This window comes from Megalops cyprinoides, chromosome 1 (genome assembly GCF_013368585.1).
Source record: "Megalops cyprinoides isolate fMegCyp1 chromosome 1, fMegCyp1.pri, whole genome shotgun sequence".
NCBI lineage: Eukaryota > Metazoa > Chordata > Actinopteri > Elopiformes > Megalopidae > Megalops > Megalops cyprinoides.
In genome coordinates this window covers 68,752,452-68,772,736 of record NC_050583.1, presented here as the reverse complement: position 1 = coordinate 68,772,736, position 20,285 = coordinate 68,752,452, and the positions used below count along the sequence as shown (strand labels likewise).

General features: G+C 40.4%; 1 protein-coding gene across 1 annotated transcript; it reads right to left on the bottom strand.

The window, feature by feature from the left end:
• Positions 1 to 249: 249 nt before the first annotated feature.
• LOC118785747 (calpain-2 catalytic subunit-like) lies at positions 250 to 14,480 on the bottom strand. The gene is made up of 21 exons (XM_036540660.1): positions 14,182 to 14,480; positions 13,235 to 13,304; positions 9,719 to 9,837; positions 8,577 to 8,710; positions 7,819 to 7,987; positions 7,396 to 7,479; positions 7,168 to 7,253; positions 6,787 to 6,855; positions 6,525 to 6,685; positions 4,973 to 5,142; positions 4,634 to 4,645; positions 4,198 to 4,409; positions 3,848 to 3,884; positions 3,691 to 3,756; positions 3,356 to 3,413; positions 3,198 to 3,262; positions 2,563 to 2,631; positions 2,360 to 2,438; positions 2,107 to 2,223; positions 592 to 650; positions 250 to 457 (listed from the first exon to the last, which is right to left on the bottom strand). Exons 1-21 carry the CDS (start codon positions 14,416 to 14,418, stop codon positions 434 to 436), a joined length of 2,097 nt encoding a protein of 698 aa, XP_036396553.1. The 5' UTR covers positions 14,419 to 14,480; the 3' UTR covers positions 250 to 433.
• Between the last annotated feature and the right edge of the window lie 5,805 nt (positions 14,481 to 20,285).

Genomic DNA, 20,285 nt, shown 5'->3' with positions numbered 1-20,285 from the left:
ATTTAACATCAATATCGTACATAAGAGAAAAATGCAAATTATCTTGTGCTGATTATCATTAGAAATGTGCAGGACTCCAGGATCAAAATGCAGAGAGCAAGATAACAAGATAATTAAAAAATATGCCTCTTCGTAAGTGTTAAACCCATACCATAAAGTCTCTGACAAGGTAAAACATATTATTATGTTTATTAATACTTAACAGGCATGCTCAAAGCACTAAATACAACAACACATTTCAAAGTGGTTCTGGCAATTTTATTTCTGTGGTTATTTCACCACAATGCTTGCATACAATATTGTGCAGCATTCAGAAATGGAGAAATCCAAAACGTGTTAAAAATAATAAAAAATATTGTTCTGTTAAACTGACAGATGTATATACTTATATCAACTTGTACAGTGGTTTTTGATGAAGACTTGCAGGGGTCTTCTAGATCATGGCAAATGTCAGCCACTGGAACAAAAAAAAAAAAAATGCAGTACATTATGCTTTGGCTATGAACACAGCACACTGAAAGAGTTACATGCCTCTCAAAAGCAGCCATTACTGTCTCCCATACATAATTCATTAACTTCATGAGGGCTCACCTGATGGAAGTCCAGCTCTATGGACCCACTGTCATCAATATCTATTTTCTTAAAGACTTCTACAAGCAAGAGAGAGAGAGGTTTTATTGACTGTCAGTCATCATTCTTGTGTCACTTTGATCAACCTCATTACCTAAATCCCAGAGAGTAACAGGGTCTTCCCTATGTTTTGAGATTACTCTGGTGGTGAGGACAGTACAGCACAAAGAAAAGCTGTACTCAAGGGGCTTTCCACAACTGGAAAATACTCATTGCCGTTCATTTCCCAAACCACCTTAATTTTACCAGGAAGAAAATTTAAGTTTAATTTTAAACCACTTTACTTTTCTTACCCTTCTTATTGACAGCTGCTTAATGATTCCTTGGGCCCTCTGTGTATTTCATTTACCTCACACTCCTTTAATGTTGCAGTCCTGTTACATACCCAGCTCAGATACTTGTGCTCACAGAATGTGTTTTTTTGACATCATTATGCTGTTCTCATGAGTTCATTATACTATTAACATGCTACTTATGGCGTTGTGTTGCTGTGTTGGTCCAAGAACGGGGCTCCTCTACATCCACTAGGGGCATGAATATGACTCTATCACCTTCTTCCACAATTCCCTCTTCAAAAACTAAGCCATACTCTCCATAAGAATTCATGCTGGCAATCCACAAACGGCATTAGGCTGCATTATTTACAAAACTTCTCTTGGTTTTACTAGGAATTGACAGGGGCAAGACATTTTCCATGAAAAAAAAATCACAAATTCTTTGCTTACCTCCACCCTGTGGTGTACAGGGAACTAATGTGTAGGCTGCACTCAGTTACAGATTTTGATCTGATTTTTGCAGACAGGTAGCCCATGTGAACCATGTAGGGATTCCTATGGATAAGTGTTCTCTGGCCTTTTTTCCAAGACACCTCTGTCCATCCATCTCATTGTGTCACTGAGTCTTGTACAGGTTTTGCTGCTGTTGCTACACCTGACCTGTCCCTAGATATTAGTTAACTGGCTGAGCTTCATCTCGGTGGGTTCAGGTTTGGAAGGCTGTCTTGGACCTTTTCCCCACAGGTGTTAAGAGAAAGCTTGGTTCCTTAGTTATATATCAGTACTAGCCTCAAGACGAATGAAATGCAGGCAAACATTGTATGTAACTCTTATGTTTTCCATGCACATTTGCTAATGCACCTACTGTGACTTAACTTTCTCCAGACTGCATGATAGGCAGTGTAAACCAGTGGCAGGGAAAAGAACCCTCAAGAGGAAAATCTCATAAATGCCTATTGGAAATACACACTAAAACTATGGCTGAGGCCAGGTCCTTTACAGGAATTTAAAACTATATTATTGCCAAATCAGTTTGTTACAAAATCCCATAACTGCATTTTAGTTCATAATCATATTCAGCATCAACATACTGTAATCTTTCAATCCAGTACACTGCATGTTTTCTCTAGGTCTTTACAGCCATGTTAAAATGACTATTCTCAATGACAGATCACAGTGAAATATAGAAAACAGCTCTTACTGAACATCATCTCCAGACGCATCAGGCAGGCCACAAAGTTGTCAAAGTCAATGGTCATGTCCCCCTCAGCATAGCGAGCCACAAGGATCTGGTGAATGTTGTTGGTCAAAGTGAAACCTACAAGAAGACCACTGGTTAGTGCCTCACCATTACCTAAAGTTCAAAGGGTTCAGCAACTAACGCCACATGCACCAAAAACCATACAGGGTAAAAGTAAATGATTCCTCTCAACAGCTGCTTTAATGACACACACCTGCTTCCTTCAAAGCCATTCGCATCTCAGGGGTGCTCATGGTTCCAGACCCATCAAGGTCATTTTTCTTGTAGATACCCTAGAAGGACAGGAAATGCCTTAACACTGTAATGAATTATCATGATACTAAACTGCCACTATTATGGTTTTACTCTTTTACATAACTCAAGGTCTAAACTAAAATACTGAGGAGGATCTCTTACCAGGTACCTCTGGACTTTCTTCCACAATGTGGCAAACTCTCCCAATCCCAGTTTGCCATTTCCACTGTCCTGCTGAAGGGTTAAGGTAAACACCCATGTCAAGCTATCCATTACAGTTATCTCTGGTGTGGTCTTTATTATCGTCTGTAATCAGAGCAGACAGCTGCTGTTTAAGAATATGAGGAGTACGTGCTGCAGTTACAATAGATCCTCATCAACACTTAGTCAGCTGCTCCAAAAGGGGGCATGAGAAGACTAGGATAAGGCTGCAAGCACTCAAAAGCACCTCCAGCAACAGCACACTGCTCTTACAGCCTTTGATTACATCCTTACTACGATAGTGTGGAGAGAGGTAGAGAAATGGCTGAATCAGAGCCAATGATGACAGATCGTTGGGTGGTGGAGGAGATAAGCAGCTGCAAATAAACAGTAATGACGAAGCATTCTGTAGCAGCCTCAGAGAGGCTAAGCACAACAAATGGCAGTTCGGATGTAGAGAGGAAATTGTGGGAATCCCCTTGGCTTCTGAGATGAAGAAATGATCACATCTGCATACACACAGTATATATTTAGATCTGATGAAAATAAGCATTTAGTTGAACTACAACTAATAACCATCCACATATGAAGGATACATCCATGAGGTTGACCATGACTCTGCAGGTTTCAAGGCTGAAGCCATCAGTTTTAATGTCAGTGCCTGCAAAAAAAGACATTGTGTATGGCGCTGCTGCCTTGTGTTTTTTAATTATTTTTAATGAAATATATTAAATATATATTCAATATTGCCCACGTTTTGCGACGATTTTATTCAAAATAGTCTTCAGTTCAGCCGCAGAGATCTCCATGTCCTATAAATAGTGACACGTGAACCAATTAGATGAAATATGCAAAACATTTCAAATTTTGCCTTTGGGGGCTTCCATAGGTGTGCTCATGTTCTAGGAAATCTATCAGCAAGTTCTTCCTGTTCTTAGGGTAAAAGTATTCGATGAGAGAATTAGAGCTGATTATTAACAGGATATTCCTATTATTTTTAAAACAGCTAACATGTTATGAGGCACCTATCAGAGACATAAAATAATGTGTATTATTTTCAAAAAGGTCTTAAAAGTTATTAGTACTTACAGCTCCTGCAAGCTTTACAAACAGGCCCCTAAATCCTGCATCAACCTCATCATCAGATACTGTCTCCTGATGAGGAATTGATAATGGCCACAGTCAAAGAATGCACAAATCCAAAATCATAAAATGAATTACAGAAACAAGAGGAAAGACTTCTCACATCGTTCAGGGTTGCATCAATAGGGTCATCACAGGGTCTAAACACAAACACAGCAACATGGAAAAAATGCCTGTTTTCTTACAACATGGTCAAAACCTGTACACTCAAACAACACATCTAAATGTAATGCTCCAATAAATCCACTTGCATGCAGAATCTACACAAGACAGAAATTGAAAAATATAAAAAGGTGAGTGTTCTGGTGGATATTACTTGAACAAACAACCTCAAACACATTTTAAACAGTGACTTAACAGTTAATTAAGAAATACTTGATGTTTTCATCAACAGTATCTCCACATCTGTCCAAAGGAAGAGAAGCAAAGGGACATGAGAAAGAAGGACATTACTGTGTTTCGTGCTGTTTCTCAGAGAAGACACGCAGGCAGAAGTCTCCGTCCTTGTGCGGCTCGAATGTGGAGGGGACAACGAGGTATTCTCCAGGGGGGAGCTTGAAGCGCGTGCTGACTTCACGCAGGTTGATGAAGGTCTCAGACCGGGCCTTCTGTGCATGGGTCAGGAAGTAGTTCTTATCAAGGTGCACCTCCCTCTGGCCATGAAACTGCAACAAAAGAAACATTCAGGTCATGGCAGACCTGCGACAAGTTCCCAGCACTAAGTACTTTCAAACTGCCCACAAAAAGATGATAAATTATTTCCAAAGCAATGTAGTAGCTTGGAAAAAGGAACTGAAAAGTGCAAATTCTATCTACTTGACCTTCACCCATCAGACGGTCACGCAGCAGACTTTTGTTCCCCAGTCCCCTCACTGATTAGACATCTCACCTGTGATGGAACCTGAAAAAACAAAAGACTTGTTTTACAGACCATTATAAAACACTTACTACTTCTACAGCTGCCATTGAGCCAGTAGCTCTGACTAAAACCTTTATGTACTATCAGATGAACAATTGATTTTGACAAAATGGCCTTGCAGTCATGCAAATGTCAATACAATGCAAATGTCAATACAAACTACTGCTTACAGTCATAGTGGTCATGTGATCATGAACCCAAATGTTGATACAGAACTGAACTCAACTTCCTCACTGCGTTTGGCACTAGATTTAAATGCTGTAAGATGTGTGGAAGTGGACATTTCTCAGTGCACGTGAGAGTCCTGACCTCGTAGATGGCAAAGCCGATGGTGTGCATGTCCTCTCCCACTTTCCGTAGTCGGCGACGGTTCTTCTGGATCAGGCCCACCACAAAGCTGCAGCCCACCTCATTGTCATCAGGGTCATCATCCTCCTCATCCAGCTTGAGCACAAACTGGGGGTTCATCCAGAAGGTGTCTGTGTAGTAGGAAGGATAAAGCATCGTAACAGCAATGCACCAAACACTGCCATTTGTTCAAAGTGCATTCAGAACTGCAATGTGTGTCATACATCAGACTGTGTCACACTTGAGTAATCGACATGTATGCACACAGCTATTAAGTGTAATTGTCAACTGAATCTGCCCAAACCAGTATTTAAATGGCTCCTCATTTAGCCCACATGTTAAGTTAAGACAAGACTAAACCAGTACCTGCGTGTCTGACACAAAGTCAATGCAGCATGGTCTAGTCTCATATACGCACTGAGAGGGTGTGACTGAGAATGTAAAACCAGCTGCCAAGGAGGCAGAGGGTACAGAAGAGGTCATTTAAGGATTCTCATGACTGAAAATTTCAGGATAAGTGTAGGTTAATGCAGACTGGGTACAAACTCAAGAAACATCAACCCTCAGACTAGGGTTTGTGCTCTTTACTGTTGCTCAGCTGCTCATATGCTAATATGGACATCCATTTTAGTGCAGCAGAAGTAAAAACCACTCACATGTTACATAAAGTATATTAAATATGGTTATGTCAAGCCCAAATACAAATAAAACAATGAAAATGTGATGTGGCATTGGGCAGTGAGTAAATGGGTTTTATGTTGTAGGGCAACGGGATTGCATTATATTAGATTCAGACGCTCTTATCTAGACCAACTTCCAGCACAATATAACATAAGTGTATCCATTGAATTTGAATGAGCAGCACTGACAGACCAGGTTAACAACACTCACAGACCAGTTAGTGTGAACACAACACTATTCAAGCTGTACCACAAGTTAACTTGTGCAATCTGACTAGGCAATGGATGCCAAGTATACTACGATATATCAGTTACTAGATCACAGAATCCAAAATGCATCACAATAATACACATAAAATAAACAGCAAGTACTAGAGGTATCAGGTGTTAGGGGCTGGGGATTGAGGTGAAACCAAGATGCAGTCTGAAGAGGTGGGTCTTTAGTCTGTGTCAGAAGATGGCCAGGGATTCCGCGGCCCTGACCCCTGTGGGCAGTTCATTCCATCACTGAGATACCAGTACAGACAGGGATTGTGTCTGAGGGGAGTGACCCCGTCAGGATGGGACAGTTAGTTTCCCCATAGTTGCAGAGCATAGCGGTCTTGGCAGCACATAGGGTTTGAAGACTGAACATTAGGGACATTAGGCTGTCCCATTCAATGTCCTGTATGCCAGCACCAAGGTTTTAAACTTGATGTGAGCAATAACAGGAAGCCAATGAAGTGAGGTGAGGAGGGGTGTAACTTCGTATGTTTTGGGATGATGGGTGATGTGGTTTTGAGTAGCAATATGTTGAATGATGTAGTGCTGATTAGCTCGGTGCAGACTCTTACGGGGGTGGTTCCTGCAACCCCCGGCCGTGGAGCCCTTCCTCCAGCTACTGTCATATTTACAAATGCTCCAGTGTTTGAAGGAGTCGTCCGTCAGGGTGTCTGGGGTCAGAGTGCAGATCTCCAGGCGAGAGTAATGGCTCAGAAAGTCTTGGAATGACATCCTGCCAAGGGAAAAAGAACACAACCACTGTCAAATGATATGAAGCCCAATCTTCATTAAGAGGAAATTTCACAACTATTCAGTCATCACCCAGTCACATACCAGAACTCTCCATCATCTGCTTTGACATTCTGACGGTCTGAGGCATCAACATAGTTCCACTCAGTGGAGCTATAGACAGAGAGAACACATGACAAATCAGATGTCAAAAACATCCCTTACTAACCCACACTAAGGGAGAAAGACAGGCAGTCCTCTATCCATTATCCATCTATCCATCCTGGGTTTAAATGAGGCTGAACTTTCATTTAAGTAGCAATAAGTGTTTACTGTAAAATAAAATGATACTTTGTGACCTCAGTTTCAGAATTCTTGATTAATGAATAAGCTGATTTGCAGACAAGGCATCTGTTGGTAGAATCTACTCAAATGAAATAATGTACACATTTCCACAATGGTCCACAAAAGCCGTCTATAACATACTTGTCACTCCATGCCCCTGTCCACTCCACTTGACCCCATGGATTTCGAACTCTGACTAACTTCTCCTTGCGTCCACGATAGTTCACCTGAAATGTGTCATAACCAAACCAGGACAAAACTCAAGTAGGCAGCCACTGAATGTTACTTTCGATTACAACTGTCATCAATGTGTAAAATGCAGACAGATGCCACATGGGTGTATGACTACCCAGTAGGCTGTGTACAAACCTCTACAGCACCAGTCAAGGAGTACGCATGCCCCTTCACCAGCTTCTGACGTGTGACAGCTTCAGAATCTGCAGCGCTGGTGATCTGAAAAAACCAAGACACAACTGAGGTCGGGCCGAAGAATGCTGTGAAACAGAAATGGTTTCCTGCCATGGTATACTGCGCTGTTTACCAAAGTTCACATACTTTGAAACTTTTTATACTGAACAATGTAAAACTGAAAGTGGCACCTCAACATTTCTCTCCTAGAATGTTTGTCACATTATTAATGTGACATTAAGTTTTGTTATAACAGAGAGGTCTGTCTCGACCGGCAAATATTACAGAGCATTAAAAGTAAAGTGGGACTCAATTTAGACAATGACTTGATCAAATTCAGCACCAACACCATCAAGTGTCTGGGAGACTCTACGTGAACCTTACATCAATGGAACAGCCCAGCAGTGCGCCCGAGTCCAGGGCTTTTCTAATGATTTGGAACATGTTGGAGGGGGCCTTCCTCAGCTCGTAGCTCTCCGCAATCCCACCAGTGAAGTCCTCGAACCCCTCAGTGGTAGATCCTCCAGAAAGAGCCTCATAGCATCCGTTCACCCTGGGGGAGAAAAAGACAAGACAAGCCTCGGATGGACATTTCATACATCCAGTCACAGCAACTTATGTTCACCAGTATGGCAACTTTAATCATTACACACTGATATCAGCACTGAAAACCACCACATGGGTAAAAAAAAAAATCTGTCCTTCAAAAAAATCAGGGAAATACCACGTAAAGGCACCTAGGGTTGTTTTATCAGAAAAGGGAACCTTGCAAAAGTGTTTGGTTGGAGCAATTAGAGCATCTATAAATCATCCTTCTGTAAGGGCCATTGGCTTGGCTTGTACAAGTTCCAACTGCATCCAGTACATACACCAATGATAATTGTAAGGTAAAGGATCATTACTTTTTAAGCCAATTGCATAAGCAATACAAGGAAAGAAGGGTGCAGATTACAGTTTTTAACTGCAGTTAAAGTTTTGGAGTAAGAACAATGAGTTGCATTCAAACTTTGATTCATCTCACTGCTAGACAGTGAATTTCTGACTGTTTGCATCAGGAAGCTTGCACTCAGGGGGGTGCACCATTTCTGTCCATACATTTCAATTACATACAATCTCTCATGGGTGCACAGAGGGTCACCTACTTGGCATAGGCCTTCTCCAGCAAGGCGCTCCAGAACTCTGAGCCCTCGGCCGAGTGGACAAACAGCAGCTCTCCATCTTTGGTGGGCAGCCTGTCGTCAATGACCACATCCACCCACTCACCAAACTGCCAAAACTGGGAGAAAGGACAATAGAGAACTGCAAAAAGAGGAAATCTCCACTTTGATAAAAAAAGGTAAAACAAACTTTGCCAACATTTCTCTGGTCATGTGAACATGCAAAAAAAATGTCAAAAGAAAAAGTTTCATTTACACAAACCATATGAGTATTAAACATGCCTCTTTTCGAAATACTTTAATTGTTTAAAATAAGATGCATATAATTAGACCAGACAGTTACTATCAGATAATACTGAAAATTTTCATATTAAACAACATAAGTACAGTTATAACTTAGCAGGGCACTTACAGCAGTTTAAAAAATGCTATAATAGTGGCATTAGCCTGGCCACCTAAATGCAGACACTTTTGGTAGAACAAACAAAACAATCAGGGTTTTGAAGAACAAAGCTCATAGTTTGTTTCCACCATTTCCTGCCACCACTCTTCCCTAAACAACAAGGCACCTAAGGACACACTCCTGTCCGTTGGATTTTTCACTGCATGAATGACTTAAAGGTGGTTTTTACAGACAACTGGCTCACAACTCAGGACAATGATTGTACCTAACCTGAGTACATGAGTCTAATCTCAGCAGACCTAACAGGCTTATACTGCACAAGGCTTGGACTGTTCACACCTGGGATGGGCTACTATACCTTTGCAGAAAATCAAATCTTAAGGTAGGAAACAATGCAATACAATGCAATAAATAATGGTTAGTGATTAACACAAATGCTACAGCAGCATGCTACAATGTGTACTAGTGAATGTAATTTTCAGTACAGCAATTATTTCTGTTTACTGTTCAATCTGAAGCAAGGAATTGGTGTACATACAGACTCACTGACAACAGATTTAATCACTTCCTATTCTCCACAAAACCAGCAAGCCATTTCTGAAAATTAGTGGTCAGTAAGTTCACTTTCCAGGGCTCAAATTTCAGATTTACATCTCTGATTTAGCAGAATGATGGGCTCTTGAAAATATCACTTCAGTATTCAAAATTAATTGTTGGCTTTTACCTGAAAGTGAAAGATGCCAGCATAGTTGTCCCCAAAGCCCTGTCCACTGGGGACAACTCTGGCCAGCACATCTTCATTCAGTGTCAAAGAGGCAATGGCTGCCAGGAGCCAGCAGTCACCTGTGAGATCATAGAAAAGAACCTGTATCAGTATCTTATATGAAATGAATATCATTGTTCATTACCCATTGCATATGCAGCGGGAGCTGTGCACTGTGGGAAGTGTGTACATTTTTACTGTATTCTGACGTGATAGGTGGCTGAGCCACAACAGTTGCAGGGAAAAAGAAATGGAATAAATTAAGGTCAGCAACTTAAGAATCTTCTCATAAACACAAACATAGGCATTTTTAAAAAATATACTCAAAAAAACTAACTATAAAAAAATAAATAGATAAATAAAAACAAAGTGATTTTTTGATGTGTGGAAAACATAACAACTTCAGCGTCTGCTCAGTCAGTGAGTCAGTGATATAGGGGTGCTAGCATTTCTAGTGCAGCTTCCTCGAATTGCCGTCAAAAATATGAATGCGCCAAGTGTAAGAGGCCACATCCTTCAGATGTTGAACACCACCCCTGTTCTCTTAAGGAGAAAAAACAAGGGTGGAATTTCATAATGTTGACAACAGATTAAAGTCAAGAGAGAAAGAATAAAAAGAATCTGTTTCTGTGAGGCAGTCCTGATGACTCACCCACTGAAGAGCCACAGACCACTTCCTCCCACCCCACAGGCAGTCGGCACAAACACCAGTCTAGTTTCAGTTAGAGCAGTTTGGTCCAGTTAGAGCAGGGCTTCTCAAACATGATTGCGCACACCTTACCATACCAGGTATTTGAGGGCTTCCCAGCTTTTCCATATGTGGATCATGCTCTATGTGCAATTAATTGTCAAAATCAATAGAAACTAAAGTTCAATATGGACCATACTGCGAAGGGATATGAGTTAGATGTCTCTATTTGCATGGGCTGTTTGACAATACTGTGAAATTTGAGCTGTAGTAGTTTTTTTTTTTGCATGGTTAACCCTTTATAGTATGTATGTGCCTATATTATCAAGGGCTTTTAGTGGTTGAACTGGAAGCCCCAGACAAATCAGTAAGACAATATTTACATAGTGCTTTGTCCTAAAGGCAAAGCCCTATATGTTACAGACATAGCTTTCACTTGGTAACAACTTTCTCCCACAGGTTTCCTGTGAGTTTATGCTGTGTAAAGTCCATACCTGACACTTCTCTGGCATGCAACTGGCCATAAAAACTTGTTCACAGTGACCATGAGGCTTTCAATTAACTCATGAGAGCTCAGGAGAAATGAAAATTGAGTACAGTGTTCCTCATATTTGCTACTTCTAAATGAGGCTTTTCATCTGAGGCAGAAAAGGAAGCATGTACCTCTGAAGGCATTTGACATGATAAAAGGACATTATTTCACATGGTCCCTTTAAAAAGAAAGTAGGAGGAATGTGCTGCCGAAAACATCTTTTACATATTAGTGCTTGCTGGATGGATCAAATTTCATTGGCCTCTTTCAGGGCCCTCTTGCACCAGAACCACTTCATCTCACTGTTCTCACCCACAATGCAGTGGATTCCTTTGCTTTTTGTTTAGGTGGTTTTTATGATTTGTTTAATAAAATGATGTCCTCTGACACAAACACTACCAAGGTCCATGACGAGAGATTAAATGAGTGCTTCACAGTGAAGCATAACATCCCTGGGATATACTCCAACTCCTCTCATAATGCAGCCTTGGATAAAGTACTGTGCTAGTAGTTTTAACAAGCCACAAATTTACTGTAAATTATTTAAAGTAATATCACACTTACTTGCTTAGCAGACACTCTTATTCAGTACAAATTAAACAGCTTACATTTTACATACAGCTGGAGAGCAAAAGAGATTCAGGATGATAACTTTGGTCCAGGTTATAAGAATAGTAATCTTCTTGTGATTGGAACCTTAATTTCTTAATTACAACTCCAACTGCCTCACCACTACACATGCCACAACTACTGGCCCATTATGAACAACTATGGCAACTGCAGCTACCAGTGAGCCAAAGACAGTGTTCACAAATCACTGGGCCCCACTTACCGGACCCTCCCCTTCTCCTGTCTCATTGCTGTCCAGTTAATCTCATCTTCAGGAGGCAAAAGGCTCAAGGAAAACAGTTTGCACGCTGCACTACCTTGATCAATCCATCACTTGAATTTTCAATGGTTCTATTGAGTAAACCCATGACTTGTAGATCAATGAAGAACTTTAGCTCATTGAAAAGGAACAGACAATTCTAATCTTCCAGTATAAAACTTGCTCTAATCATTTACTTACATGAGACACTGAACACATCAATATTAAAATAAGGTAATACCTTTTACTATACAATGAAACAGTTCTTGAATGTGATGTCACAACCCTAACATGACCTGAACTAAAATATCAAGGTGAAGAAAGAAGTCAATTCTGGAGGGTCATGAGAACATTCCAACCATATGCCTTATCAAAACAAGCTTTAGTTTAGACCATGTTTTTTGTAAGGTGATTATATATTCACAAACCATTCGGTTATTTGTTCATGAATTCTCAGATTTAGGAAGTTCTTTTTCAGGGAAATTTTTTCTCAAGAATTTTCCAAGACATATCCTCTGTATTTGGCTGCATATTTCACAACGTCACCTAGCCCCTCCCCCCAGAGGGTGTCTATGGCATTTTTCCACTTCCTTTCCTGTCAATTTGTGCCAACTGCAGTGGTTGCCACAGTCCAGTATTTTCTTGCATGAGTGTGCAGAGCCAGCTACTTTGGAGAAACTAGAATGAACAATTTCCCATTTTTTAGACAAGGTGGCTGCACAATAGTCTAGCAAGATCTGTCATCAGGCAAAGGGCATGACAATGACTGCTTTTGTCCTGTCTTTGAACACCTGTGCACCTTGTGGCTTACTGCCACAAATTATTCACAAAGATAATAAAAAGGGTGACAGTAAATAAACACGCAGTATTGTTGGAAAGTGCGTGCCTCATAGAATTTCCTGAGTCAAATAGAATAATACACATTTTAATCACAAAGAAATAACAAAAAAAGACTGAAAAGGAAGACCAGGGTTTACTTGGTTTACTTTTTCATTTAATGCCTCCTCTAAATTAGTTAATGAGTTGAGGAATTTCACTTCAAATGAGTGCGCTGCTGTTTTGCTGCTTCAATACTGTGGATCAGACAAACACACTCTGTTGTCTGTTCAACTGAATGCTAATTTTCAGTACATGAGCTGGCGTAATTTCTTCTCCAGTGGTGTCCATGGAAGATCCATGGCCTCTAGGCTTTCTCCTAACTCAGGCCTTCAGAGATTAATACAGCTCCTTGAGTGGATGGGAACTTGAATCAGATGGTATTCAATGTGTCAATTTGCTGCTGACTGAAATCCCAGGACTGTGAATCTCTGGGATCAGGAGAAAATACCACTCTTTGGCTTTAACTTATAAAAACATGTTAAGCTTCATTTATGTATGTCTTTGTCTTACCTAGAGCTCCTTGACAGATGTCAGTTCTGGTGGCCCCTCCAACAATGAACTCTGGCCTTGAGCACAACTCCTAAAGACAACATTTCAATTCAGTTATTGGTATCAGTCTATCTAGTCTATTCCATATGCATTTTCACATCCTGGTGTTTTTTTTACCCTATTAGCATTGTCTTTGTATCATCTCATAAATCATACGCAAGTTCTCAGTTAACCACCCCTTCTCCGAGTTGGTGTTCTTTCTGTCATTTATCTTGCTTATGCGACTTCTATTTAATGGCGTGGTAATCCCTTGCGGTTAAAAACGGACCTAATGTGTATGCAAGCGCTCTGTGACAATTCCTCCCGAGAAGTGCTCTACGCCAAAATGAATTGGCCTTAAACGGATACCAATTTCAGTGGATTATTACATGTTAATGTATTAATTCTTGATCCACCGTACTATGCCAATAACTCGACGAAGTAGAACTGAGTCTGACATCCTGCTTTTGGATGAAGGAGGGACTTAAACTGTTCATCCTGCAAGAGCTGACGCAGAGTGTAATGTTTCAGTCGAAAGACACAAACTCGCTGTCCAACTAGATGTCCAGCTGTTGAGGGTGTGTTTGTTGTAATGTATCGTCTCAGAAAGTAACGTAGTTTAACAACGAAGTTGCAAATTTGAGGAATAACGTGTAAGTCCCCTCTGAATTGATTCTGTGCAGAGTCAGAAGGACAAGTCATAGACAACAGCAGCATACATATAGACATAAAGCATACATTTAAATCTTAAATTACATCTTTGGATTATCTATACCAATGTTGTACAAACATGTACTTTCCTATTGTGCAAGATGTGTCCGTTAGCTTTCTGTTGCTTCAGTGCATTCATTTGTAACTTGTTAGCTATTCACTTATGGTAGCAAGAAAATCAAAAACGTTGAACGACGACTGATGACCAGAAAACTTACTCCGGGTCTCTTCCATTGGACTCCTCTGGTTTTATACGAGCTTGGTCCAAGCTCGTTGAAGCCCAAAGACTGGGGCGCGGCTGGGAAAGTTGGATCCGAAAAGAGTCCACCTTGGCTCAAACACTGACTTCTGAGCGCCTCAAAGTCCTGGTTCATGTATTTGACCGCATTAGCGTTGGTACCAAAGCCTGCGGCCAATGCCCTCTTTTTGGCCAGAGTAGATGCAATCCCAGCCATTTCTTCCCACTAGCCTTTCCCTTCTATGTAAACCGAAATTTTTTTTCGCTCATAAAGTTTACATTCCCACTCCGCCCCTGACTTTCAGGCGTGGTCTGTCAGCAAGTTCTTGCTAGTTTTTTTTTTTTTTTTTTTTGCCGTGCTCCTTGGTACAGGAAGAGAGTGATGGTTCGCTTTTTTGTGCAATTGTAGTTTGAATATAGCGGGCTGTGGTAACTTATTCGGACAATTCGGCAGGTTTTATTATCATTATTATTTTTCATATTTAAGTGCTGCTCAGGAAGTCATTTTCAAACACGCTTCAAACTTTTTTACTCCACTACTGCCAAGTTTGCGGAGGAAAAGTAAAATCTACTGGAGTGTGGAATATAGGCTACATGTTTTCAGTTACTCACCCTAAATCCGAAGCTTCGTTTGAGTTCGGATGTGGATTTCGAAAACATCATAAGGTACAACAATGCCTGCCATATAACTGTACACGCCTTTAGCGTGTATATATATGGCAAATTAAATCGACCAGCCGAAATAATACATCTGTCAGTTATAGGCGTATATCAGAGTTATCTGTCAGAAATAGGCGTCAAACATGTTCCGAACAATTGCATGCAAGTAAATCTGAAGGATATTCCTAGAGAGGCAGTGCACAGTTTTTGGTGATGAATGTCTTAAAATAGCGTGATGTATACAAAATACGTGTAGTGACGGCCATCATTCAGTTTACTTTGTCTCTCACGAATCACTCTTTAGTCCGTGAGTAATTCCATCTTTGTCTGATAATGTGAAGGTCCACTGTGTTTTCTGCGCTGAGCAGCCTGCACCCTCTCTGGAAGTGCGCACCGCTCAGGACTCAATCTCTTGTCCATTTCCTCAGATAGTAAAAACTAGATAACATTACCTGGAAGTGTGGGTTCAGCGCTCTCTGTGTTTCTTGTCAACACAGCAAAAGATTTACTTGTTTGCACTTCTTTACTATGCCCGTGTTGACTGGGATTGTTAACCTGTCTCCTGGCTTGTTATCTGCCATTGCTCTTTGGTTGTGTTTAACAGCCCACTGGCACTACTGCATCAGAGGTCCTCTGTCACTGTAGAGCATTGACATATCATGAGTATGTCCGAACAGTGGTCACAATGTGCCTGCTCACACACACACACACACACACACACACACACACACACCTGACTTTACGTGCTGTCCCTTGGGGTTATGCGACCATTGTGGTAGGAGTGCATCCATGTCAAGAAGCAACACAAAGAGAGAGAACACGCACTTTTACCGTTTCAAAATTGTATCTTACCAGCACTCCCATGTATAAGCATTATTCTAGCCTGTCTTTGTGGCCAATTGACTCCTTGTTCTATTGGTTTTTAAAAGTGTTATTGGCAACATTGAGTGAGTTTATTTAACCCTGTAATTCTCAGCTGCCATTGCATCTATTGATATTTGCTTGTGATCACAGCTACTGCTTTTTGCCATTGTTTGTGCAGTGCAACCTCCCATCCTGCTGAGCAGGGTTAGCTCTACGCACCTTGCAGATCCTGAACCCTGTTGCACCATCAGTCTCATTATAACAGCACTAAAATTTGAACTAAATGCTGCTGCAGGAGTCAGACTACATGCCTTTGTGTTAAATTGGCACAGTGCCCTCCGTAGAAAAAAGATTCACTGCATGCAATACATAGTGTGTTGAGGTGTGACTGTACCAGCAGAGTTCAGTCTGTCAGTTGCAAAGCACACACACCCGTGTTTGTTCCATTTCACTCACAGCAATGGTTTTAACGTAGGTATAGAGACACATATTTACCTCATGGTGAGGTGTGCTGGTTTTGGTCTTGTAGCGATCATTGCTGCAGTAGTATCAGTACTGCTGCAGCAGAAAGAGCCCACACTATGTTCCGTTGGTGTTTCCATTTGCCCAGGTGTGGACATGCAGTCAGATTATGCATCTGGGCCTCACTTGTCTTGCTGCCAGTGCTGCTTTTTAAGATTTTCATTGGTGCTGTCATGGAATTAGTTATGAACCACACTGACCATTATTACTGCAGTTTCCACCAGTTTGATACATTGTGTTTATTAACAACCATCCTTTGGCATCCATGTTATAGGGAAGCAACTGTTAATTAAATGTGATAAAAATGAAATGCCTTCAATCAGCATAATATTGCTGTTCTGCTGTACCATGTGTAGGGTTTTGGACACATATCTACAACCAAAATCAAGTTATTTGCAAAGCTTACTCCTGGCATCTGGGCTCCGCATGATCCCTCACCCTTACCAGGCCATAAAAGAACACCAGGCCATTTATTGATGGGCTTCATGACACTGCTCTTGGATAATCACAAACTTCCTGGCACAGCCAGGCGTGCAATACCTCTGAGACACTTGACACCTGAAACGTGAGCCCTCATGGGATCACACACAGTTCACTGGAGATTCTCAGGTCTTTGTCACGTAGAATCTACACGGGCTCCTATCGTCCAATCAGATTGCGCAGCAATTAGAGGCACGAGTTTTCTACCAGTGACCGAACTGTGTGCCCACATGGACTATAGCGTTTGAAGTGTCTCCTGTATAAGTACGGTAAAAGCAGTGTCTCTCATTGCCTAGTGTCTCTGTCGCCTAGGTCTCTCACCTCACCTAGCTCTCCTAGGGGACCCCTCCTTGCTCTGGAAGGGGGGGGGGGGTCCTTTCCCCCCGAAACAGATGCACTTAATTTTCTGAAATAAGCAATAGGCTTCCTCTGAAAGCAGCAAGGACGCCAGAAGACGTAGCTATGGGTAATATGTAGCACTCCTGTGTCTGGCAAGGAAAGCCAGAATAAGCGGACCTCCAGTGACGGACCTGGACACCGCGTTTGCTACCCAACGATGCTCAGGCAACGGATCTCTGTGTGTCTGTGTCTTCGGCCTCCGGTGGAAAAGGGACTGCGACCTCCCAATAGGCCTGCCACAAATGAGCTTTCATCCCCTCAAGTCTGATGGACTGGCCCTCCTCAATAGCACGATGAGTATTATTATTTAATACTGGCATCGTTTATTGCTTAGCTGATTTGATCTTGTACGAGATGAGACTCATACAACGATAATTTTTTCCCGTTGCATTTACCATTACGAGACTGGTTAGACTGACTTACACATAGTTGAGCTAAACTTGTCAAATAAGGTAACTTGCACGATTAGACACACGTCTAATTAATGTTTGCCAGAGTAATGTAATTGTACTGGGTTGTGCTGCTTACAGTCACTAAAACAAAGATAATTTACTGCAATAAAAATTGGTTCATATTTACGGATATTACGAGAATTATTCCATGATGCTTTTTTTATTCTTACATCCATCATAGGATGCGTAGACAAGTTAAAACTTTAAAATGTCATTGAGTTTGGTTTAAAAGAGAATGCAAACATAACCTGGACAAGGTTTGAGCCCTAATGCAAAACTGCCTCTGTGTTCCTGCAAGTGCCTGTATGTATTAAGTTTAGTCATGTAAAAGATTCCAATGCCTGTGTTTTTTTAAGTTGGTGTCTGCCCCATTGAACATCAAGCTAGTACTGACATTTAAACAGAAGTCTCCTTTGGTGAGATGGAAGCATATTAGTTAAAGAGGTATTTGTTCACTTCTATTTGAGCCCTTCAGAAATTTAACTAAATATGTCTATTCAAGACCTGCTAACATTACATTAAATGTGAATAATAAATCAATGTAACACATATATCTTTGCAATGATGATGGATGTTTCAGTGGCTCAGCAGACATTCATTCATTAACATTTTTCTCCCAGGCCATTCTAAGTAGTTGTAACAGTTATTATTTATCTTATGAAGTGAAAGAAACATAGACCCAAAATATCGCAAGTTTTGAATTTTTTTGGGACTAAATGACCTATACTTTCTCCAGAGTTTCTCTAGAGGCCTTGCAAAGATACTCATTTCTGGATATTAGAAAAGCAAGTTCTTGAGGCAAGTGGGGCCCAATAATTTTTGTCATGTAATACATACAACAAACAGAAAAACATACAGTATATGCTTTTGAACAAGCTGCATTTATTTCTGTAAGATAACTATATTATTAAATCTTTCCTCAAGGCCTTCTGAAGGCCATCATGCTTTTCACAAAGGTATTCTGAAATATGAATTAAGAATGTTTGTTAAAGGAGGTTTATCAGTCATACCAAATATAACCACCCACTCTGAAGTAATTATTTGTCCAAACACCTTTACTCTGGTACGGAGCAGGAACCACAGTTATTTTTCTTTGGTACCACCCTTTGCATGAGGTGATGTTGGTGCCGTGTGGAAAAAGCATGTATTGTTGTAGCAGCTGTATCTGCTGTCCACTTGAGGCAGTCTTCACCCATTTTAAACAGAGCAAGAAACAGAGTGGGGATGTAGTGTCAGCTGGATACAAATATTGTGTGCCCTACTACTCTTGTCACATGAGCTTCAACTTTCTAGTTATAATAGTCAGCACTTCTTATGGGGCACTCTGATATATGTGTTCTTCACAATGTCTGGTAACTATTTACCAGGAAAAAACCCAGGAAATTTTCACAACATAGAACTAAATGTAATATGGTGCGATTTGGGTAATATCCAAGAAGTGATATATTACCATTTCATATTATGCTGATTATACCATATCAGCCACATTTTCACCTGTGTATCATGCAACACTGTAAAGCAGACAGAGGTTGTTGCACCTCTATAAAGCCTATTTTTTGCATTTGGAAAGGTATTTTGGTTTCAATGTTTCATTTGGGGTTCTATTGGTTTAATAATCAGGCAATTGTTGTCTTTAGCCAACTGAGTGACATTCAAATTAATGTAACTTTTGGGTTAGCATATAATGTAAATACAAATTTTAGATGACCCTCTCAGAGAGTAAATATAAGGCAAAAAAACATTCTGCATTCAACATTTAGTGAAATCACTAAACTCACTGAGCATGCATATCAATTTCAGTCACCACTTACTTTAAATGATAATGATATTGTGTTCATGGTCATAAATACCACTTATGTGTGTGATGCTGTTTTAGTGCAGTTAATATGTGATCTTGAATGAGACACGAGAGGTGTTGCAAAATCTCTTGGAAAATCTACCCCAGCCTCCAAATACACAAAGTTCTTGAAATAATGACAATAATGCTGTGCATATTTCTGACACACACAACATAACCACAAATCAGGTGCTCCTGACAGTACACTATTCACCAGAGTCCCTGAACATAGTTGGGATCCACTTCACAGATATGCACGAGTCATGGTCTATGGCCATCATTCTGAATAATCCCTCTCCACAGCAACCCTTTGAAAGGTACCTGAGAGTATTCTATGGTACAGCAAATAACCAAGAAAAAGTGTTTGTTTGGGAACCCAAAGAGTTCATAATTATTTCTTGTAAGGCCCATTTACTTTCTAAAATATTTAAATACTATTCTTGGAGTTGTAAAATTCTTAGTGACTTTATGAGGAAAAAAGCAGAATCAGTTTCAATTTGATACGAATGTTGAATAATAATAAATATTGGTATAACCCAGGCTACTCTGTAACATTCACTTTCAGTGATGGCTGATGATGAATGCAAAAATCACTGGTTTATCAGTCATTGCTGATATGTATTTTATTCAACAGCATCAGAAAATTATGCTGTTATCCAAAAGCATAAGAACCTATCTTTGCTTAACATTGTACCCCTAAAATTTATTTTATTTTATTTTTCATGCATCAATAAAACTGTTTACACCTACTCCAGTTCAACCTGAAAATGAAAAAAAATAATTCCAGATCTGGAGGCCTTTCTAAGGTCAAGCTCACAAAGTGATTGCCATCCCATAGAATAATTAAGAATGATTTGAGTATCAATCTAC

What these genes read in the sequence shown, in the direction of transcription:
- LOC118785747 (XM_036540660.1), bottom strand. Translation starts at nt 14,418, where the DNA reads ATGGCTGGGATTGCATCTACTCTGGCCAAAAAGAGGGCATTGGCCGCA. An exon ending in CATCTGTCAAGGAGCTCTAG is followed by an intron (nt 9,838 to 13,234) that starts GTAAGACAAAGA and finishes ATGATCTCACAG; the next exon opens with GTGACTGCTGGCTCCTGGCA. An exon ending in TTGATGCAACCCTGAACGAT is followed by an intron (nt 3,757 to 3,847) that starts GTGAGAAGTCTT and finishes ATTCCTCATCAG; the next exon opens with GAGACAGTATCTGATGATGA.